At 35.3% G+C, this 24,946-nt stretch overlaps 2 protein-coding genes across 2 annotated transcripts in view; both read right to left on the bottom strand.

Annotated features, from left to right (window-relative positions):
- Window positions 1-5,981: 5,981 nt before the first annotated feature.
- mtnr1al (melatonin receptor type 1A like) lies at window positions 5,982-14,056 on the bottom strand. Its single transcript, XM_026281445.1, has 2 exons — window positions 13,818-14,056; window positions 5,982-7,001 (listed from the first exon to the last, which is right to left on the bottom strand). Exons 1-2 carry the CDS (start codon window positions 14,002-14,004, stop codon window positions 6,232-6,234), a joined length of 957 nt encoding a protein of 318 aa, XP_026137230.1. The 5' UTR covers window positions 14,005-14,056; the 3' UTR covers window positions 5,982-6,231.
- A 5,417-nt stretch (window positions 14,057-19,473) lies between these two features.
- LOC113114262 (protocadherin Fat 2-like) overlaps window positions 19,474-24,946 on the bottom strand; it is a 45,299-nt gene continuing 39,826 nt past the window's right edge. Inside the window, exons 22-24 of the mRNA XM_026281136.1 lie at window positions 23,953-24,112; window positions 21,792-22,297; window positions 19,474-21,107 (exon numbers count right to left, since the gene is read on the bottom strand). Of these exons, the coding sequence (XP_026136921.1) occupies window positions 20,638-21,107; window positions 21,792-22,297; window positions 23,953-24,112 (1,136 nt within the window). The 3' untranslated portion in view covers window positions 19,474-20,637. The remainder of the gene's footprint in view (window positions 21,108-21,791; window positions 22,298-23,952; window positions 24,113-24,946) is intronic.

Genomic DNA, 24,946 nt, shown 5'->3' with positions numbered 1-24,946 from the left:
ACATTAATTTTCAGAAATGTTTGGGAGGGCAACACTTTGTAAAGTTAGTGCTTGGTTTGCCGGTTTATAAAAACAGAAAGGAAATCTGTGAAAAGCTCAGATGAACTGAACACATGCTTGCATTCCTCTATAGTTCTCATTAGTTCGAGGTGCTTGTCTGTGACACCAATAGAGAGGGCTGGGCAGTAACTTACCATCAGATGCTTTAAAAAAGTGCCTTTAATTAGATGACATTGGATTTTAAAGTAATTGTAATCAGACTACAGTTACTCTTTTATTGGTTCCATAGTATCAAAATAGCAAAGAATTATGCATGATTCTTCTTTTCATGTTTTAAATTTACCTTTCAAAAATAATCGATGCGTATGTGTGGACATTGCTGACTAGTCACTGATCTTAGTGCCAGTGTTGGGAAGGTTATTTTGGAAATGTAATGGGTTACAGATTATATTACTGAACATGTAATAAATAGTGTAACTACCTGTATTTCAATTGCTTTGTTAAAGCAATGTAACTTGTTACATTTGATTACTCAACTTTTGAGTTTGAATACAGATTTAAAATCATAAGAAATAGTACATATTCATACAAGAAGTATTTAGATGTAACCCTTTTTGTAATCATTAACATTTGTATAAGTAACTGTAATTTAATAACACATTTTTCTAAGTAATTGTAAAAGATTACAGTTACATTTATTTTATAATTAAATTATGTAACTAGTTAGTCACCAACCCTGCTGGTTAGTTTGCTTTACAAATCACAGAAAGGCCACACCACAGTTGACCGGTAATTTCATGTTTTTATGATTTGGTTAATTATTTACTTTTTATTAAATTCACAAACCCCCTTGCAATTCCGATATAATAGACTGTCTAATGCATCTCATGTTGTTAACAACAATGAATGAAATCTATTTTCTTTCTCTTTGTTTTGTATAGCAATATGGTGCACATTTATCCTATTTAAATCAGCATGGTAAATGAGTTAAAATCTGATTATATTACTTAAAATGTGCAATGTAATAGATTACGTAAAACTAAAATTTGTATCACTTAATTTGGAATCAGTGACTGATTACAATTAGCCAGTTATCTTTCTAGCACTGCAAACAGAATATAACTTATTGTGAGGCTAAATTCGTCACTAAATATCAGCACAGCTGTGATAACATGTGTTTACCTCCTGCAGACTTTTGTAGACAGTTTGTGTGAATTATAGCTTTGATTACTAGTACATTTAAATTATATTACCTTTCTTCTAATGTTACGTTTGCTTAAATGTAATTATCGATGAAGATTCGGGAGGAGCGCGTCAGATACTTAGCCTAATCATCACAGGTGGACCACAATCAAGTAATCAATCCCACAGTATAAATATCGCTGACTTACCTCTATCCATTGACGGTTTATCAGCATCCCTCCTCCACCCCATCTCCTCACTTCAAGTTCACTTTACAATATACGGGGAAGGGGGGGTACTCTAGGTTCGGGCAATTCCCGAGCTCGGAGCTCTTCCCCGGACAGCACGCCAAATACGCATACCATACCTCAGCTAATTATATGTAAGCGTGAACTAGTGAAATGAAGGAGCTGAGAATCTTGATTTATAATCTACAACACTTTCATTGGAGTTGCATCTTGGTAAAGCCTTTGATTGGTTGGTTGATTGAAATGAGAAGAGCCGACATCCACAATACTGTGTCAGAGATTGCACTAAGAGTGTTTGTTCTTAGACAGATCAAAAGGAAATCGCTGTGGTCGTCTGTCATCCTTTATAAGGCAAAAATACAGTGTTGGCTAAAGTCATGTTTTGACCATGTAGTTTGGGGCATTGGATATCTTCAGATGCTCGTATTCACAAAACAACAACAGAAGAACTCCCAGTGTCCAGCAGTGTGCCGGATGTAATAAAGGTCAAGTAATATATGACTTGCATCAACACAGAAATACAGAAATCTTCCTGGTTCAATACAGCATCTGTGGCAATTGAGGTACACAGTAACTTTGGAAGCCTATGGGAAAATACAATTAAAAAATTGCCACGCATGTTTTTGACAAAATGTTGATATTCTTCCATACAATAGTGAGTGTTATTTGAGGTGCCACATTAACAATGGATTTAGCTTCCAAACCCAGCTTTTACGCTGAACATCAAGTGGAGACTCAACACACAAATGGTTAATTGTGTAATTTCATGGTTTCATGCTCTCGGCAGACAGAAGTTCATCACACAGAATATTGTGGTAGGAACAAACCAAGTTTATACTCACAGCAAGTGAAGCTGGATTTAATATAGACTGGGTCGTGTTTTCTCTTACCTGATGAGGTTTGTGTTCATGGATGAGAGGATGATACGACCTGGTCACGCTGGCTTCTGTGTAATTTGGCTGGAATCCACCAAGAGACAGATGAATTTTGTGAGTTTAGACTCAGCTTTTGACGTCAACAAAATGTGAAGCGTGTCATGTTTCATGAGAAAGTTGCAGGGTCTTACTTATGAAGTTAATAAGTAACAAATAATACAAGTTTCTTCTGTGTTTTCACTATTCCTTAATCGCTCCTGTTCTAGGATTACTAAAAGTTTCCAGTGTGCATTGACTCCTTAAAATGAATCAATCACTTGTTGTATTTCTAACACGTTCTGTGCTGCATTGGATAAAAGTGACTGCTACATTAATGAATGTAAATATTAAAAAAAGAATGTTGACCAGTGACAATATTGATTTTATGAGTTCATTGCTGCATTATTGAGCAAATTACTTCTAAGAAAAATGTCTGTTACACTTTACAAAACATTTGGTTTAGAACAAGACAATCCCTGCAATAATGTCAGTAATATTAATAATCAAGTCTTTAGATGCCGGTGATATAAAAGAGACATAAAAGTAGTGCTGGATTCATTTACCTGGATGAGTGCGTTAACATGCAGCACAGAATATTAGCTGAGCTTGAATATTTGGAAATGATGTTGGACGTCGGCTGAATGAAGTTATTGACAAATCAAGTTTTCGAGATGTTTTCATATTTGACAGAAATTAGACTTTTTGAAACTTTGACTTTTGTTTTACAAAATTATTCACAGTAGGAATGCAATGAAAACTCAAAACTCTCAAGATCATTAATGCATAAAAACACACCTTTTACAAACTAAAACTGAATTACATCCTCTAACACGAATATGAAGTGTCTGTATACACTCTGGAAAATAAAGGTGCTTCACGATGCCATAGAAGAATCTTTTTGTCTAAATGGCTCCATAAAGAACCTTTAACATCTGAAGAACCTTTCACAAAAGGTTCATTGTGGCGAAAGAAGGTTATTTAGTTTCATAAAAAGGTATAAAAGAGAGGGAAGAACATTGTAGCCGGAACTACTTCTCTCTGTTTATGTCTATGAAGAATCACAAAGGTACTGGGTTACTCCGCCGCGGTATCCCCGAAGCAATCTAAAATAGTCCGAATATAAACACTTATTATAGGTGCACCCTATTGATTCAGGACACGCTAAAAACACAGTTTGGAAAATGGATTCATGGTGTACTCGCTTATTATATACATTTTTCTACATTTTTAACACAAACAAAGTTACGGACCGCAGCTCTGATTGGTTGTTTCTTAACGGGAGCGGATGACTTTCTGAAAATGGCAATAGGAGCACTGGGAGGAGCCAGAGGAGCTTGATTTTTTTCACAGATTATCTGTCTCATATTCTACTGTCAGGACACAATGACAGGTTTAACAAATATGTAAAAAATATATTTTTACGAAAGTTACCTACTGCAGCTTTAATCTGAGATGATGTAACAATAGGTTCCTGGGTTCACAGAGAATACCAAAATATGGCATTTCAGAATAGTTCTGACATAATGGAGCCTCATTTACTGAGATCATGTGACTGGAAGTTTTTATGTGTGCGCTGAATAAATGGTTTAAAAATGACTTGCATACTTTGAAAGCCCCCATCACATAACACCGTATGATATTAGTGATGCGGCTTTCAAAATTTCTTCGTCAAGCTTTGAAAAAGGTATTTTAAAGTTTAATATTCCAGTCAGATGCCATGCCCCATACATGTCCACTATAAGTGCATCACTGTAAATGTGATCTTTGTACAATGATTTTCTGTAGTAATGGTGCTGTCGATAGAGCTTAACTTGCACTGAACCTGCAACAATCAAACATATCTAACCAAATTTTAGCAAATTTTTACATTGTACTTATATTTAAAAAATACTTGCGTATAGGCTTAATCTTTACGGTAAATAATTTCTGTTTCTACATTTATAATTACACTGTTGTACCCGTATCCCACCTCAATAGCAGCATAAGTATTTTTCAATACAATATTAACACAATACGTATGATGTAAGTAGTAGTTAAGGTCAGCCTAATATAAAGTGGGGCCAGTAAAACTGTGATTTGGGCTTTGTGTGAGTCTCAGCATCTGCGTGATGTTTCCCTGGTTTCATCTCAAACCCTGAGGCAGAAATCCAGCATCTACAAGCTATTTGTCCTCACTGACCCCCAAAGCTCCCTGTCAGAGATCTATACCTGCTCTGAATGGATAATGATGACTGGCAGCACACCGTGAAGAGAACTGCCCCGGGCAATCGTGTCTTTCTAGACCTGTATGTATTGTTTGTAAAACACCTGAGGCACTGAAACCAACATACGTCTTGTCAGACATGTACTTGTGGTGTTCATCTATGAAAACAACCACACCAGAAATAAAAATGATTTATAATTATGAGTAAAACACCCCTTCGTTTTCCCACAGAGAAGTGACTATTTTGACACGTTGCACAGTGATTCAATTTTATTAAGACATCTTGCTATTAAACATGAATGCAGCACTCAGATGTACATTCATAGGAATGTTTACATATAAAAATATGATTGTTTAATAAATATTTGTTTAGAAAATGTGCAGTGGAGATTTCAAATAACACAGTATTACACTGTTTGATTTCCACCTTTAGATACACAAAAACTAATATTTGTAGGATATATGGAAGTGCTTTCCATTGAAACCGTTCATATTTCTGAGAATTGTTTTGCAACATTAGTTCATAAACTGCTCTAATTTTCCACTTTTGGTTCATTTTCTTTGTTTTAACCAGAAAACAAGCTATAATATTATAGAGTACATCATACATTCTTTTTTGCAGTTGAGGTATCAGATAATAGAGTAAATTCATTTAGCTCAGGAAAAAATATGCTCTATGTATATGTATATATATATATATATATATATATATATATATATATATATATATATATATATATATATATATAATCTATTAAAATCTCCTATCTTACATCCTCATTAATAAATGATAACTTTAATTCATTCAGATATTTTTTTCTTATTTAATAATATCCCAAGTCTCTCCAAATATATGACTTCTATCACCTTAATAACATGCAATTGGTTGAGTAAATCAAATTGGGATAAAATTATATTTTAAGTATAATCATCATCAATTATAATCTGAAAATCCTCTCATTGATTCCATATGCTCCCTTAGTACTTCAAACTTTTGTACTCTTGATTGTTTTTGTAGTTTTTTCCTCCCAAATATTTAACAAAAATGAGACACCATCATTACTGTTATGATAAATATATATAAAATTAAATTAAATTTATGCATTTAGCAGACGCTTTTATCCAAAGCGACTTACAGTGCATTCAATTTAATATATATATATATATATATATATATATATATATATATATATATATATATATATATATATATATATATATATATATATATATATATATATATATATTTATATATATGTATATATATATAATAAAATAAAAAATCACGACGTTTTAAAGCAATTGCATTTCAACTTTTTTTTTATATTCAAACACTGAATTTTTAGACATTTGAATATTCAACAAAATCAAGTACATTGATTTTCATTTATATAAAAAAAGACATTATCAAGGTTTTGATTAGTGTTGGGATCTTCCACATTTAGATGCCGATTACATTTTTAAATAAGATGACAACATAGATGACAATGTAAACAAGGAACTCAAGTTCAAACGCATGTCATTTTGTGCCAATCTTAGGATGTAAATACAGGGAATCAAAGTATACGTCCATATTTGCTATGACAAATAAAAACATTCGAATCACAAAAGATGCATCATTACAATTGCTTTGCATAACTTACAAATTTTAAGAAAAACACAGTGCTCGTCTCATCCCGAAAACTCAACAATTAAACTTGAAAATAGCAAGTATAATCCTTTTATACTCTTTTCGGAAGTTGTGGTTCAGCACTCCATATATAACTCCATTGAGGCAGCTGTTGAAGTACGCCATGAAGTAGCTGGCAGTGAAGAGCCACTCGGGTATAGCTTGACCGAGTCTGGGGTGGATCGCCACCGCCAGGCCTATGAAGTTCAACGGAGCCCAGCAGACGGCGAACAACACAAACACCACAAACATGGTGAGAAAGTTCCTTAAGTCATGAGGCTTGATCTTGGGCCGACTGTCGGGCTTGACCCGTCTGCGCACCTGTATGACGAGGATCCAGATGCGCAGGTAGCAGTACGTGACGATGCCGATGGGCAGAATGAAGTGCACCACCACCACCGTGATGGTGTAGAGCGAGCTCACCGATTGGGCGAAGGTGCATGAGTAGACACGTGGGTCGTACTGCAGAGACTCCACAAACCAGTTTGGGACGATCGCCAGGACAGTCAGCGCCCAGACCAGGACCACATAGCATACTGTGTTCTTGTTGGAGAAGAGCTTGTCGTACTTGAGGCTGTGGCAGATGTAACAGTAGCGGTTGATGGCGATGCCTGTGATGTTGAAAATAGAGCCGATCACACTGAGCCCCATGAGGAAGCCGCTGATCTGACAGTGAATATCACCCGCGATCCAGCGGTCATTGAAGATGGCGGTCAGGACGAGCGGGTAGGGGTAGATGGCCACGACCAGATCTGCTACCGCCAAACTCACCACAAAGGCATTACCTGTAAGGATAAGAGGGTAAAAGATCACCGAAAGCACTGTTAAGATGTGTCGTTTGTCCAGGTTGTGTAGCTGTATCTAGGTGCTTTGTACTGTAGCTATGCAAGAATCAACACCATCTCATTAGGAAATGCAATATGGAAATGTATGACTTAGAAAAAATAATAATAAGCATGAAAGTTAATTCCTAAATTTCTGAATCAAAATGGTTCTTGAATAGCAACACACACAAAAAAAAGGAAAAGGAAAAGTCTAATTTTACCATTTTTATGTTACATTCATTCATTCATTTTCCCAACTGTTTGTCCTCTGTGGATATAATGTGATATGTGACGTGCAGCACTGGGTAGATTAATTGTAGTCCATTACTGATTACAAATTACTTTTGTTTATCACAAAGACTTAAATAAGACTATTCTGTAACATTGATTAAAAAAATTAAAAATAAAAATACAATTTGGGAGACTCAATCAATAATCCTGTCTCTTGATTAAGAATTTCTATTATTTCTATTCTGCAATGACAGTAGAATCTGTATTGTAAAAAGCACAATATAAAAAACTGTGACGTGACTTGACTTGACGACTTGACTAGAAGAATGCAAGATTTGTCTGTGTATTCTCTATTTGTCATCTTAACATGTCCAGGTTGGCCTCATTGGTAGATACTGCATGCAACATAATAATATTTGGGGAAAAGGTAAAAATTATTGTTTACAAAGAATTAATGGCTCAAGCAAAGAAAAAAAAGGATCTTTTAAAAAATAACAACAACAAAATGAATTGTATATTCCTGAGGGGCTTCTGTGCCAGTCGTGCAGCTGCCATTGAGACTTTCTCCATGTATCACAGAAACATTTCAGAATGCAATGCGTCATAAAACTGAGCATGCAAGGTTAGAAGCAATCATGTACTTAGTGTTTCAGGCCTGAGTCTGAGGTAGTGTAATACAACAGAGAAACCACAACACACCTGAATGAACCAATGTGGTAAAGTCTCCTACTTGCCAATATGGTGCCTGAAATTACCAGCCTTGTTGCTTTTTCATGGGTTATTATTCTTTACTTTAACATAAATGCCAGCAACATATCTGTGTGATAAACCCAAAACAAGCAGGGGTGCTTAATATGTCACAAACCTCATGTGCTGTAAATATCAATATTCATCGGTGAGTAGACAAATCAAAGCAGTGACCTACAGTACACTGTAACTGGATCCTGTAATGTTTGAGCAATGACTTCATAACTCCACTCTCACGTAACTCATGTAGCTCAAGATCGCACACATAATAAGACTAATGCCTGGCCTTTCTACTTTAATAAAAGGATTTTCTTGCTCTGATTAACTGCATCAATGAGATTATAAAATCGAATAAAACAATTAAATCAGGTCTGTGCCTGTGGAGCGCTTTGAACACGAGACTTTTACATTTAGTGCATGTGTGGTGTCTCTTCATAATAAAACTAAGATTCACGCCAACACACTAATGAATTGTTTTCAACTCTCCTGGTACCAGATGCTCCATTAAACAAGTGCTGGATTGACTTGTGCATCCACTTCTGTGACTGAAGGCAATGGATTTAATTCTTTGAATTACTGAGCACACGCTTCACATCCAGCTGTGTTAATCCATCACATGTCGGCCGGTTTTGTACTAAGTGAACAACACATTTACTGCAAATGATTTTCATCTTCCTCTAACGGAAGTATTAGGAGTATGGGAAGTTGGACCCATGACAATTTGGATCCAGAGTTTGTTCAATTAAAATAAACTCTGGTGTCATTGCTTTACAATCAGTGCAATTCATTTGAATAAGTGTGAATGCTGCCATCTGAACCTGTGCTCAAAAACAAACCAAGACGCCTTAAAAGGGTGGGCCTTTTGAAATATGAATGCAACATGGATCAAAGACATCTAAACGAACCAAAAACAGGATGTGATGTCACACTAGACACAACTCTAAAACGGACAGAATGCTCAAACACACCAGGAATTCCTGCCACTGTTTTGACTCCAGTCCTTAACACATTTCATGAGTTCTTTGTGAGTTATCAACTGGTAAAAATAACACCAAATGTAATTAGTGCATTTAGCCCAGTGCACAGCAGTTCTGGGTGGGGATTCCCAAAAGCTTTGTTTCCCAGAAGCTTGTAAAAATTATCGTACGACTGATTTTAATATAACGGTCTGTTTCCCAAAAGCATCGTAACTTAAGTAGCACTTGAAAATCATTGTATATGTAAGAGTGCTCTGGAGTAATCGTTAAGCCCTAAGTGCATCGTAAGAAAACAGATTTATGCATTCACCGGCAGGACAACTGGTAGATTACACCTTTAACATGATTCAAGCACAATGTGATTATAATATAAGGATTTGATTGTGCTTTATTGTACACTTTATGACTCATTTTCTTATTTTAGTTTTATTAATTTATAAATGAAATAATAGAAAAGGGCAGAAATATAGAAATACACATTTAAATGACTGAAAAAAAAAAGAATAAAATAAGTAGTAAATGTTTCAAAGACTGGGGGAAGAAATATGTCAATGTCTTGCTGAAGTGCACGAAAACCAACTATGTATTTTATCTGAAATAAAGTCTCACTCTCTCTCCCTATACTGTGTATAAAAAAATTAATTTAAATAATTTTATGCATTTAGCAGACGCTTTTATCCAAAGTGACTTACAGTGCATTCCGGCTAACATTTTTTACCTAACATAATATATAAATATATAAAGTATTTAAAGTATATTATATATTACATATTATTATGTAAAGTATAATATTATAGACTATAATATTGTATTGTGTTATAGTTATTATATCCAAGTTGTCTGTCTGTTCAGATGAAGCAAAGAACATGTTAATGGTGCTTCTCTTCACAGTCATCACGGTGCAGAAATTAGGGACAGCTATCTCTAAATGACTTTTCAGACCCAGTCATGTAGAGAAGGGTTACAAATGTGACAAATGAAAGGCACGATGAAGAACTGTGGTTCTAGTTTTACAGGATTATTGTTTTTCTCTGTTGCACAGCACTGCTCAATTAATTCACAGATTTTACCTGGTCTTGCTCGACAGACATCTGTGATGACAGGATGCATGTATAGCTCACAGCGTTGTTTTGGTAGTTCAGATAGCTGATCAAAGTAGGAAACTCTTTTACAGATGTACGTGTGTGAATTTTGAGGCACTGGATTGTTCTTCATGTGAATTCTTGTGTCATGGAGGAACTTTCTGTGACCTGTCATCACCAGCGTCTCAAGAATAGAGGTCAACAATACTGATGAATTTATGTGCTGTAAATGAATTTGCTGGCTATCGATGAATGTGATGGAAATGGGACTCAAATTGAATTTGGCCCTTGTGCATCACCCAGTCTGAAGTTTCAGGACCTGTGATGGAATAAATCATCACATTTAAATTCACTTTGATCCGGATCTGCTCTCACTGAGCATCAAGTGAAGAGATAAGTAGAGCTTCAGCTATAAGTGTTTAAAATGGTAACACATTTAAAAGGGTCTTATGATGCAGTTTCAAGTTTTCCTTTCTCTTCTGAGTGTTATAAGCTGTTCGTGAATAGATGCCTAAAGTTGCAAAGACTAAAGTCTCAAACCCAGAGAGATATTCTTTATTAAAGGGTTTAGACTTGTCCACGCCCTCCTAAAATGCCTCACCACCTGAATGTTCACACAAAGAAAGAAGGTGTAACTTTGATTCTTGCTTTGGGCCTTCCAAAAGAGCACACAACTAGAAATCAGTGGTTAAGTTTTATTTACAACACTGTTCCAGAACAGTTCAACCCAAATATTCAGATGTGTTAAGCACATTTTATGGGAAACTGTTTCCTGAACCTACAATGCCGGCTGTTCTGACTAACAACCTGTAAGTATGTTTTCATATTTAAAGGATTTGATTCACGCGAGTTTTGAGCAGTGTAGAGTAGTGCTTGCTGTTTATCGTTTCTGCGATCACAAATGCACACATTGTTTTATGTTTTTTGCGGCATGATATGCAATGCAACTTGTAAAAAGACAGTATAAGTCATTATAATCAGTAATTATGTCCCCACTGGATGCAACAAATGCCTCGTTTGTAAGTGTTTTATTGTTTTTGTCTCGTCACACCGGGCATGACATTATGATAAGGGGCGGTACAAATCTGTCACATGCCTGAGGCATTCGGCCAATCACAATGCACTGGATAGCTGGCCAATCAGAGCACACCTCACTTTTCAGAACGACAAGCTTTGTAAAAATTCATGCATTTCAGAAAGGCTGGACAGAGAGCAGAAACAATACAATGTACATGTTGAAAATAATGTGTGCTTTGAACCTTAAACAGCATAAACACATTTCATTACACCAAATACACAAAATAATGTTCTTTTTTAGCAACACATAAGACCCCATAACGTTTTTTACTTTTACAGCAAAAAGTTATTAAGAGTTGTTTTCAGAAAATACATCTTAAATTTAGTTATTGTCATCTTTTTAGCTTCAAAGTTTTTGCCTCTAAGAAAAAAAAAACTTTTTTCCTCCGTCACTGAATTACAAAAATAAATACAAAATAAATAAAGTAATTGGGACTTGTATCACAATTCTGACTTTGTTTCTTATAAAATAATAATAATAATAATAATAATAATAATAATAATAATAATAATAATAATTGTGATATATAAATAGAATTCTGAATTTTTCTTGCAATTCTGAGAATTTTGCACAATTCTTTTTTCTTTGAGACTTCATTCAGACTTCTATTCTCAGACTTGCAAGTTTGTTTGTTTTTGTTTTTTTACAATTCTAAGTTTATGTCTCACAGTTCTGACTTTTTCCCATTTGCAAGTTTATATCTCACAACTTTAAGTTTATATCTCACAATACTGTTTATATCTTGCAGTTCTTATTTTTTTCTTAATATCTTTACATTTCGTTCATTTTTTTAAGAATTGTGAGATATAAACACAGAATTGTAAATAAATGGGCAGAATTGTGAGATAAAAAAGTAGCAATTACTTATAATTATTATTATTATTATTATTATTATTATTATTATTATTATTATTATTCCATGGCAGGAAACAGCTTTCCTTAATTATCTTGTGCAATTCTGCCTCCTAAGTAAATTTATTTTGTTTAAAGGATGTTTGAATATTTTTACTGAAAAGCATGATGAAAATACTAATGAATAAATAAAAGCACACCAAGACAAAGCACCAAATGATGTGTAAATACTGTGCTGGTGTCTCTAAAGCAACCACACACAGACTGGAGCTCTAATTACTGGAGGTGTGTCAGGAGTTCATGAACCCGTCTCACTGCCAGCACTGAGTGAGCTCCTGCATCCTCAATGCCTTTATTTTAAGAGGAAAACAACATGTTGTTTTGTACTGTTCTGTATAAGGGAGTATAATCAACTGAATTAAACATCTCATAGAAGTATATTTCTGTCTGGAGCTGTTTAGTATCCAAAAGACTACACATGTTGCATTAGCCAGGTGATTATATAGGATCTGTATGTGTCTGGTTTGCAGCATATGCAAGCTCAGTCTCACTTTCAAGCTCTGTTTGAAACTTTATGTTTTATCTGGGGCTGAGCTCATTAAGAGAAGTGTATTGTATCTCGTTTGTCTTTACATTATATCAGTGCTTGTATCTTTTAACGGTCAATCATTAGTTGTTCAGACAAAATAACTGCACCTTAGAACCACTTAAAGCTTAAATCTCTAAAAAGAGGTCAGGCTGTGTGCTGTGTGTGTTCCTGAGATAAGACTAGTGGCCGGAGGACAGATTGAGATGTTGCATCTCAGACTAAATCTGACAATGTTAACAGGGCAGCATGCAGAGGCATTCACAGCAGCTGCACACAACCAGGCTTTTGTCTTTTCAGTATGACACTTGATGGTCTGGACGCCGTTGACGAGTCATTTACTGTGTCTGAATTTTAAATAATGAGCTGAGAAAGATATTTGTACTTTAATATCAAGGCCGTAGATGAATACTACTGTTTGGTCTAAAGAGTGGCATCAAACAACACCAAAAAACACAAAAAAAAAATGTTCACATCTAAAGTAAGTTTTAAGGTGTTGTTTACAGTATTTTATCGATAATTATGTTTTGTTGTTGTTGTTGTTGTTTTGCTTAACAGCAAGGCAGTCCAAAACAAAGATGGAAAATGTGATAATTTAATTTGTTGTTTTTGTTATTATTAATAATGATGATGATGATGATGATGATGATGATGATAATTGTTCAGCAGGACTTTTATTAATATTTGTACTATTTATTATTATTATTGTAATTATTATTATATGAATTATACAACATTTTTAAATTAAAATTATTATTATTGTTGTTGTAATTGTTAATAAATATAATAACAACAACAATAATTTGTAAAAAGAAAAAGATTAAAGATACTAATAACTGCTGAACAATTATTGTTAGTAGTAAAAAAAAATTATCAAAGTACTATTAGTAATAATAATAATAATTATTATTATTATTATTATTATTATAAAAAGTAGATTACAAATATTAATAATGTCTTGCTGGAAAAAAAATTAAACCAGTCTATTAAATGATTTGCTACGCTTTCTGGTCAGGCTGGTCTGTTTTTTTGGTTTTAGGCGCTTTTAACTGCTTTTTAGTTGACCAGGTGATAATAATAAATATTCATAATGCATATTATACAACTCTGTCAAAGGAAAAACACATTTTCAAAGAACGAGATACTTCCCAAAACCTTGCCAGTAAAATATACAAATAAATGACTGTCCGCGTGATGAATTATAAAGATATTGTAGACATTTACCCGCCTTCCTGAGCTTTCTGTTTCTGAAGACCGATACAATGACCAACAGGTTGCCCAGAACATCTACTATAATCGTAGTGATGAGAACACTGGAGAGTAAAGTCACCATCCAGGGGAAAGAGAGGTACTTGCTGCCCCGGTTTCCTGTCGAAATGTTCCTCAGAGGGGCGTCTGTTCCCTCCACCATCCTCAGTTCATCATCACAGGACAGCGGAGAGGGCTCCGGTCCTCCGCCGCTGCAGCCGTGCGCTCTTACCGACGCTACAGAGCCATGTCCATATCATAACAGGCAAAGCAGTTGTTAAATCGTCATCTGATGAAAACTGGCTTCGTTTAAAAACAAATAGCTGTCATTCAAACTCGTATTTAGACATAAAATCCTGCAGGGCACGCGGAGTGACATTTGTAATCCAGCGTCTCTCCAGATCGCGAGAACTTGAAGAGCATGCAGCGCGCTGTGCTTGTTAAGACGCACATTCATAAATCTGATAGCTAGCTACATAACATGTAAACTCGTGTTCGTTCATTCACTTCTTAACCGTGCAGTCCTCATTCACTGTTAAAAGCTGGCGGGAAATAAAAGAGTGGATAAACGCCTCCCAAACTTCAGAAGATCTCTCAGTAGGCTACCGTCGTGAAACGCAGCTGGAGATCAAGAGGCATGTGTCATTTATATCCGCGTGTGCTCTGACAAGTGTTGGCTTCGTGTGAAGCTGGATGCTGATGCTGATGCTGATGCTGAGGATGTTCTGATCATGTGAGCACACCTGATGCTCTTCATGGCATGCTGCCCTAAAATATCGAAGCACAATGCTGGAAGTTTTAAAAGTTTGTATAACTTACATTTTAGAGATTAAAATCTACAGTAAAAACTTTTATAAGACTGCACTGTTAGTCAAATGCAAGGCGAATAGAAGTTGCGTTAGAAGAAACCATATAGAAACCATATTGTACACACACATATATAATATTTATAAATTACAATATATCAACTCTGCAGTCAATAAAAAGGCACCATTAAAAATAAAAAATGCTGCTCCCACATCTGATCAAATTGGACCCACATTGAAAACCAACATTCATTCATTCTTAATCACACAGCACAATTACTCTAAAGATGCTTTTTGAAAGAATGTCTAATGGGACACAGATATGTATTACATTTTTTGACATTTCAGAAGCGTAAAAAACCATCCAATTCAAAAATAATTTATTTTGTCACAAAACAAATATGTAAAACCTTTGCATCTTTTTAAACTGCATTTATATTCGTAGCTGTCTCATTCACATCATGGCTTTTGTGCACACCTATGTAGTTTACAATGCTTCAGTAGCATTAAAGAAATGTGGCATTCTGCATATTTAAGATGATGCTTATGGCTCATAATAAACTCTCAGTAATGGCACATTTTTTTCCTGATATATTCCACTACCTCTTCATCTGTCAGTCAGCTGGGTCAATAAATATATCATCCTTCATCTTGTCATTCTTGGCTGGTTTATTGATACGTTTATGTCATAATGCAGTGTCAATGCATGTAGGAGAACACATGCACTCACTTACTACATACAGTAACGTGTTGCAGATTTAATGTTTCGATTCATTTAATAAAATAAATAAGTAAATTGTTAAGGCAACAATAAAGTACTTAAAGAGCCACACAGATGGGAAATCAAAAATTACCTGTATTACAGTGTATGATGTAGCTGTCCATCAGTGTAACAATGTGCAAAGTAATTAAACCAAAAAGTACACGATTTATAAAGTTATATGCTTCTAAAGTAAGGAGTCGACTCTGAATCGCTGAAACGAGTCGTTATAGATTTCAAATCTTTTGCCCATCTCTATGTACGTCACTAGAACACTTTGCATAATAATCTCCGCCTAACGTCTTGAGAGAAACGAAACTCTGACCTGCCCCACCCACACACAGACGCTCTGGTTGGTGTGATAGCATCATGTCGAGGAGACAGTGTGTTTGTAATTGTAAAGACAAGTTTGTTTTATTTTCACTGCCAAAGAATGAAGATCAGAAGAACCAATGGCTAAAATTCATTTTTACCACAATAACAGAGCAGTACAACAAATCCTTGTTGTGTTCACAACATTTCACTGATGACTGCTTTTCTAATCTCGGTGAGTACAGCGGGATTTTTAAAGCGTTTGGCCATAAAAGAGGGTTCTTTACCAACTTTATTTAGACCAACAAGCATCTCCGATTCACAACGCAAAGTATGATTATGAAGTTATGTGTTTGTTTTCTCCCAAGCGTCTTATCAGTATGTGTGCTGTCTGCAGCCTGTCTGCGCTGATCTTCATTTACAAACACGTCATTAAAAAGAAGTGTAACAAGTGCTGCTAACAGATATTCTGTGATAAAGATGAAAACAACGCGATGTCTGTTTTTCACGTCTACCTTCACTATATCTAATGTGACCACGCCCCCACGCTGAACGCACTATTCAGATTCAAACTGAAGCGCGCGGCTTGAATACACCCACACAGAAGAAAAAGCAGCGAGACTGTTCAAGTTTTTTATTTTACTGTTTGCTTCGCGATGAGAGGAATAAGACATAATTTACCCCAAAAAGATGCTAACGCATTGTTTACCATGAAGTTGTGTGCGGAACAACCAATCAAAAATGACTATGTCAGTTGACCAATCAGAACACAGTATGCTACCGAAAGGTGGGGTTTAAGGAAACTGAATCTTTTGAACAGCTTCGCGCGAACCGTTTGGGGATCTCTGAGAATTGAGGTAATTTTAAAATGATATTTTTTGACAAAAGGACAATGTTTTTTTAACCTTGGATGGATTTAAACCTATTGTACAGGACTTATAAACAGTGATAGGAAGCTTAGAATTTTCATCTTACTGGCTCTTTAAAATAAGTGCAAAACATTTTCTGCATTTCATGATTAATATGAAGATGTCCAATGTTTCGTGCTGCACTGTGAAGCAATATATATCAGACTGAACATCATCTATCAGTTTCCAAACAAACATATGTGTCAAACCTGAGAGATAAGTATGAATTCCCTAATGTATGGTCTTTTTCTAACATTATATATATATAATGTCAGAAACAGACATTTATTTGTATTTGGATGTGTATTTGGATGTGAGTCGTACGATATTCACAGTATATTTCTCCTCTCCCCTCTTTTGTAACTGCACAACAAAAGCACTAATCTGAATACACAAACACTGCTGCCCTCCATCTGTTGACCCAGAAATGACTAGGGGTCACATTAATAACCAGACTTTTTTGTTTGCAGAGTATGATGATGAATGCAAAGCAGTTTGCGTTGCGCTCCAGCCTCTGTATTTAACAATCCAGATGTGAGCGAGTTTACCCACAAGACTGTTTATCATGCTACATGAGAGTGTCAAAGCCAGATTAACAGGGAGCTCACTTGAATCCTGTTATAATTACGACTCACGCCGCTGTGTTTCGGTATGTGCGAGGGCAATGTTGTTTTATTTTATTGAACTTGACTGGCATCTGAATAATTCTCTGTGGCTGTGCTGATTGTAGAGGTTTGGGCCAAGGTTTGTATGAGGCGAACATTTCATGCTGGACCCACGTGTGCTTCTGCTGTGAACCGTGCAAAGTCTTTTGCTCAATTTGTACTTGAAAATTGAGTTGTAAACAGCTGCACAGTGGGACATTCCTACAGTTTAATGAATTTCATGACATAAAACAATACGGTACATTTTACATTAAACAGGGTGATTACATGTCCTGTTTTCACTGCACATATCCTGGCAGGGTTTACTAAATTGCCTAAAATGTCCAGGTTATGGCTTTGTTTTCCTATTGTTCCTATTGTAACCTGCAAGAATTGTTCATAATTGTCCAATTGTGGCATGGAGAATGTGGTTATTTGAGATTCCCGTGCTTCAGGACAGGGGATGTATGGGACTGCTCTTTCACTGATGCATAGATCTTGGGGAATTGCTGAGTTACAGTAATTGTGGCGAGCTGAGTCAGAGCTCCTCTGATTGTTGCTGCTCTGATTCACAATCTCGATCGCATATGTTCTTCCATTATTCTAATCGCTTTTATTCTGCGTCTGAAAGCTAATGAGTCTCCCTCAATGCTTAACTCATTCAGAGATGTTTCAAACAGAAAACAGCTGTTAGAAGGATGAAAAATAAAAATAAACATTAATAAACAGTTCTGATGAAATCTGATGATAGTGTCCACAAATGTGGCAGTAGGACAAATACTTTGGCTTGAAGAAAATGATTTAGATGTTACCACATTAACCACATTTATATATTTTGTATACAATAAGATTTTAAAAATCTTTTAAAGTCTCTTGCTCACCAGTGTTGCATTCATTTGACAAAAATAAAGACAGTATAGTGAGATATTAGTTTGACATAACTGCTTTGTATTTGATTATATATTTATATATAAGTATTCCCAGGTGAGAAAAAAGTGCACTTCCATAATTTACTTAAAGTGCTCACACACCAATTTAGTAATTAATGAAAAAAATAAGATATAAAATAATACAGTGAATATGAACTAAAATGTGCCTTTACTATCTCTGTTGTCTATAACATATATTTGATATATAAATATATACTTGTAGTACACTTGAAATATTTCATACACTAGTATGCTCAAGTGTACTACAAGTGGTACCTAAATACATTTTTGAATACAGAGATAAACTGTTAAAAATAAAAATTAGTTTCAACTAAAAATTATTTGTTACCCTACTGCCTCAAAATGTTTTGTACCGTAAATATATCAAAACCTAATTTTTTTGCTTAGTATACATTGCTAAGAATTCATTTGGACAACTTTAAAGGTGATTTTCTCAATACTGTGATTTTTTTTTCACCCTCAGTTTCCAGATTTTCAAATAGTCATATCTCGATCAAATATTATCTTAACTATACATCAATGGAAAGCTTACGTTTTCAGTTTTCAAAATTGACACATATGACTGGTTTTGTGGTCCAGGGTCACATATTATAAAGACAAATGATGCCTTTACTGTCACTCTTGACCAATGCAGCATAGCTAAATAAAAAAATAAAAAATTTTTAATTACTATTCAATTTAAGTCTATAAGAGTCTATAAAATTACAATTAATACAACACAGAGTACATTCTGTATATTAAACATAATTTTATTTGATATATTTCATAGTATTTTTATAGTTTTTTACATGGATGGGAAATGAAACAGACAGCACAAATTCTCTCACAGAGGAACTTATTTAAAACATGGGAGTCATCCCACACTGAGCTTTCAAAATACAAAAGTTACATTCGTACTTACCACCCACTACACAAACATACTTGCTAATAATATGTACATCAACACTGTACTGTCATTTGAAACACTATAGACTACAGTCAATGAGGGAAAGGAGCACATGCAATATCATTTGATAACACATGCAGCAGTCCGCTAAACCAGTCTCTAAAGCCAAACGCATTCAGGTCATCTATGCATCCTATGAAATGTACTCTAGTGGAAATCCCTGTTTATAACAAAAAATATTGAACCCTAAAGATGACATCAATGTTGTGAATACAGCTCAAAGATAGAAGTGCTTTAGAATATAAAATCTAGTTGTTTCTGATGTTCGCACACACATACAGTCTATATGATTATTCAATCTGTTCAGTTTCTTTCATACTTGGCAATATCTGTGATCATTTTAATGATTAGAAAGCATTATGACAGTTGCATAACTGAGCCATAAAAAGCAGAACAGAGACTTATGATGGCGTAAGTTTGATTGCCTTTGAAAACTTATAACTATAGCATGAACAGATAAAGACAGAGTTCACATTTCGAAATTACTATTCACAAAGCACAGCAATTCAGACACATCTTAAAGGAACAGTACACCCAAAAATGAAAATTTGCAGAACATGTATTCACCCCCAGGCCGTTCAAGATGTAAATGAGTTTGTTTCTTCATCTGAACAGATTTGGAGAAATTTAGCATTATGCATTTAGCATTTGTACATAATACGCCTTGATGGATTTGTTTCAGACAAGCAGCTATTCACTTCACAAGATGTTAACTGATGGACCGGAGTGGTGTGGATTATTGTGATGTTTTTATCAGCTGTTTGGACTCTCATTTGGACGGCACCCATTCACTTGGTCAGCAAGTGACATAATGCACATTTTCTAAAAATTTGTTCCCATAAAAAAAAGAAAACTACAGGCCTGAGAGTGAACATGCAATGATCAACTTATCATCGACCTATATTTGATATTTCATTAAAATACATCTTATATTTCACATTGTGTATTAATTTTTGATAAAGCAGGGAACCAGCCTCTGCTTCAGTCGCATGTACAAATCAATGTAACCTCTGTACTTTCGCTGTAGTGAAATGTGCCATTGCTAAAGATGTTTACACCATATGGAATGCTTGAAAACATTGCAAATTTCATAGCACGCTGATTTCGGCGATCACATATGGGCTCTGGGAACAACACACCTCAGCTATGTTTTATAGAAATAATCATCCGCCCTACCGCTGGTTTCCAAACTGATAATGACATGCAACACTACAATCAGTCATTTCTACACACTGTTAACATCATTCATAACAACACCATAGACGTTTTAAGGTCATGCAATAATTCCACAGATTCATAAAGGGCAAAGTTGCATTTCAACACAGATGTATTCGTTTTCCCTGAAAGTGACTATTAATACTGATAGTGCTTCAGTGGCTTTCAGCCGTTGAGCTTCATATACTATATGTACGAGATGAGCTACCCCTCTATAACCCCACTCATACGGGACATGTGATCCACCGCAATCTCTTAAAACATGACTTCCTCGCAGCTGCCGTAGTCACTCTCCACCATATCTGAGCCAGCGTAACTGTTAAGTGTCCTTCTAGTAGATCCAGGCCGCTTAGAGCCGTCGCCGTCCGCGTAGGAAGGCTGTGCCACGCTCAAACGCACACTGAGCCTCTTATAGCCGCTGGAGACGTTGTCTAGGCTGTGAGTGTGCTGGGTAGGGTAGTAGCTTATGGCAGTGTACTCGTTAGGGCACTGAGAGCTGGGCAGCGGCAGACCATCCGGCCCCAAGAAGTCATCTAAATTCTGATTGCTGTAACAAGGGGGTAATGGAGCACGGCGGTCGGCGCGGTCCAGCGGGAAAGGAAAGCTTCTGCGAGAGTTTCTGCGTGACTCTGTGTTAGCCGTCGAGTAGGTGCTTTCCACAATGTCAAACTGTGGGAACTCTTGAGCTATGGGACGGCCGTAGTAGTCCGGATCAGCTGGATACACTGTGAATGAGAGCTGTTATTAGAAATCGTGGTCGCACTTTATTTTACAGTACATGTAGTAACATGTACTTATAGTGTACATACAGTGTACTTATCTAAGAAAGTTCTGGTAGCACAAGGTAACTACAGTGGGGTAGGGTTAGGGTTAGGGGTAGGTTCAGGGTTAGTACCTAGTTATTACATAGTTATTGTAATTACTATAATAAGTACATAGTATGTACATGAGGAACAGGACTGTAAAATAAGGTGCTACCGAAATCGTTTATTTCTTGGTTACACACTAGTTGATTAGTTCTGACACTAATAGATGAGATAGTTGTACCACATGACTTCAGTTGCACTTGGTTTATATTTATGGAAAAAGTTTCGAATTTTGATCACGTTAATGTAAAAAAATGATTTTAGAAAAGTTTACCAAGGCTACATTTATTTGATGAAAAATGCAGTGAAAACGTATTACTATTTAAAATATTTGTTTTAACTTGTGTTTAAAAGTGTTTAATATATTTAAAAATGTAATTTATTTCAATGGCAGAGCTGAATTTCCGGCAGTCATTATTCCAGTCTTCAGTGTCACATGACCTTCAGAATTCATTCTGGTGCTTAAGAAACATTTATTATTATTATTATTATTATTATTATTATTATTATATTTATAAATAATGAATAAACTCAAGTTCTCACCTTCATAGTCGTGCTCCCAATTGTTTTTCACAATAGAGTCGTTATCAGAGCTGGTGGAAGGTGGAGGAGGTAAATTGGGGGCCACGCTGCAAACCACAGGACCCTGAGGCCTGGACCGAGAGCCCACCTGAGGGCCGAGATCCCGCTGTTCTCGAGGTTTGAGTGAACGGAAAGGACTGCTGTCCAGATTGCCTTTGGAGCCAATCGGGGTGCTGTCCTCCATAGGAGAGCTGAACTCGGTTTCTTTCATCATGTTTTTGGGCAAAGCTGGGAGGTAGCCATTGGAATCTTGAACGCAGCCGGACTTGTGCTTCTTTCGGCTGACATAGTGTTTTCGGAGACACACAAAGGCCACAACGAGGAGGACAAGCCCAAATATGCCTGCACAGATCTCTGCGATTTCCACATACGGAGGGGAGGTGGTGCGTTTACAGTTGATTAAATTTCCAGCCATTGAACAGGCGAAACCAGCAAGACATGGATTGGGAGTGCATGCATTCTGACATCTGCAAAGAGAAGGAACAACTGACTGAATGCAGGAGAGTGTGTGGGCCACACTGATCTAGATATTCTTACACTCGCTCACAGAGACCACCGATGAATTACCATTCAATAGAAATGGCATATGTCATGATATCAGAACTGAATATTTTCCTCATTCCAAAGGTCCAGTGTATCAGATGCATTTCTTTTACATTTTCTTTATGCATGAAAAACACAGTTCTGTTATCAAGCCATCATCTGGGTGTTTCCACACAACTCTTTTCATATTGAGAAATTAAATAAAAAAATGTCAGCTACACATCTCTTCCTTCAGGCGTGAAGGGTATTTTCTTTTTTTAATTCATTCTGTATTTTATCTGATTTTTATCTTAGAATGCTTTGGTTAACTCTTTCTCTTTCAGCTCTTATTTCTTTTTGCATTTTCACAAAATTATCAGAATATTTTGCTATATGAATATCTGAACATGAATTATGTCTATATTAAATTTAAATTAAATAAAATTAAAGGTATGCATTTAGCAGATGCTTTTATCCAAAGCGACTTACATATATATATATATATATATATATATATATATATATATATATATATATATAAGTGATGCTGTGGTGACCAGTTAAGTGTTATGCTTTAATGCACACTGAGAAAGACATGCAGAAGGACATTTATTGATTCAAATTCTTACTCCATGAATAATTTCCTCAAGCTTTGGTGTTATATATGAATGAGGACAATCAATAATGTTCAGCTAATTTGTTAACTCAAAGGCGCAAAGCAAATGGCAAATGCACATAACACATGTAACCTGTGTGGGCGAGTATTCATTCTCAGTGCCTTCACCAAGGACATAATATGCATGTGCACTGTAAAAAATAAGTGTAATTTTAACTGTAAAATTTTGTAAAAACGCTACGGAAAAAAACTGATAATAGGTTAACAGTAAGTTCCCGTACTATATACAGGGAAAAACTGTAAAAGATCTAACAAAGCATTTAATGTAAATTTACAGTAAAATTCTGTTAATTATACAGCTTTTAGAAGTAAAAAAAGAACAAATCAATGTACAATTTACAGTCTAAAACTGTAAACTGATATTCCCAGAATTCCCTGCGTGACACTACACGTTTGAAAGTATTTTGTTTAAATAATCATGTTTTTAAATAGTTCTTGTTATCAGTTATGTACATTTGAGCTTTATGTTACATCTTCTGTTGCTTAATGAAAGTTTTTTGCATTATTTAAGTATCACGTGTGTTACCATGATGGTGTTTTGTGTTTCCATAAATGTGCACCTTCTATATGTTAATATATACTTCTGCTTGTGGTGAAGCTACTTGTGATGAGCTTTGATACTTCATGTGGCTTTCTCTTATACAGTACCATCTTTATTATTATGGTGGTTGTCAGTATTTTCAAGGTACAAAACAGATTTAATTTTGTGTGTTGTTGAATTTACTGGTTTATATTCACATTTTCTTGTTTGTAAATTACAGCTTTATATTGTAAAATTAACAGTTTTTGACGTAAATGTGTTTACAGTTTTCTGTATTTTTACAAAATTATTCTGGCAACCACAGCTGCCAAAAAGTTTTTGTAAAAACAACAAGAAATTTTTTACAGTGTGTGATTTCAAGAGCTTCGCTGTGTGAGTCTCACCTGTTTCCAGCGATTTGTGCAGAGCAGTTGCAGATGTACCCTTGATTATTTGGCATACACAAACCATTAGCACATGGCTGGGATGCACAAGGATTGTCCGGCAGGATGTCTATCTCACAGCGAGAGCCAAAGTACGGCGATGGACAGCTACAGCGAAACGCTGGAGGACAGATGGAAAAAAAACATCTTAGAGCAATGGTCGAGATCACAAAGACATTTCCAAAGGAACTTCTCTATGCTGAGATGAAAGTGTAGACTGATACTGGGGCAGCGAGAGATCTTTTGAGTGAAAATACAGCGGAGAATATTATCTCCCTAGATTTATTTCCATATCTGTGTAGTGTTGCTTAAATACTCCAGAGACACTCAAGTATTTCTGTTTGTTGTCCCTTACCAATTTGTTAAGGGACTTTGTTTAATATTCAATAATTAATTCCGTACTTCACAATCTTGTTACATGAAACAGAGATGAAAACAAAACTGGTGAAATATATATAAGGGGTGAATACATTTGAAATCTTGAAAGTGTGCTAAACTGGTGCAATAGCCTCTGATGTCAGAACTAACAAAAAACTTTTTACAGCTTTTATTAATCTAGGCTAGTGTTCATTTATATATATATATATATATATATATATATAAAAATCTGTTGTTCAACGTTAATTCATGTTCATTCATAACACATTAATTTTAATCTATACAACAAGAAATGTTACAATAGTCATGTTTTTGTGAAATTAACTGCTATTAATAAATGCAGTTAAATTCTATTGTTCATCCTTATGTTAATGATGATCAAACGATCTTATGTTAATGATTTTAATTTATTGTATAGTGTAATTATTATTACTTTTTTTTCATTGCAAACCTTCTCTGTTTTTATTATTTCTGCACATATGATTTTTTGTGATAATAAATTGCATTTAATTTTACAGAGATGCTTGTGTACATTTTCTAGTGATCAAGTCAGCAGTCGTTCATCATATGCGGATTA

This window comes from Carassius auratus, chromosome 14, assembly GCF_003368295.1.
Source record: "Carassius auratus strain Wakin chromosome 14, ASM336829v1, whole genome shotgun sequence".
NCBI classification, from domain to species: domain Eukaryota; kingdom Metazoa; phylum Chordata; class Actinopteri; order Cypriniformes; family Cyprinidae; genus Carassius; species Carassius auratus.
This window is presented reverse-complemented; position numbering and strand designations above follow the sequence as displayed.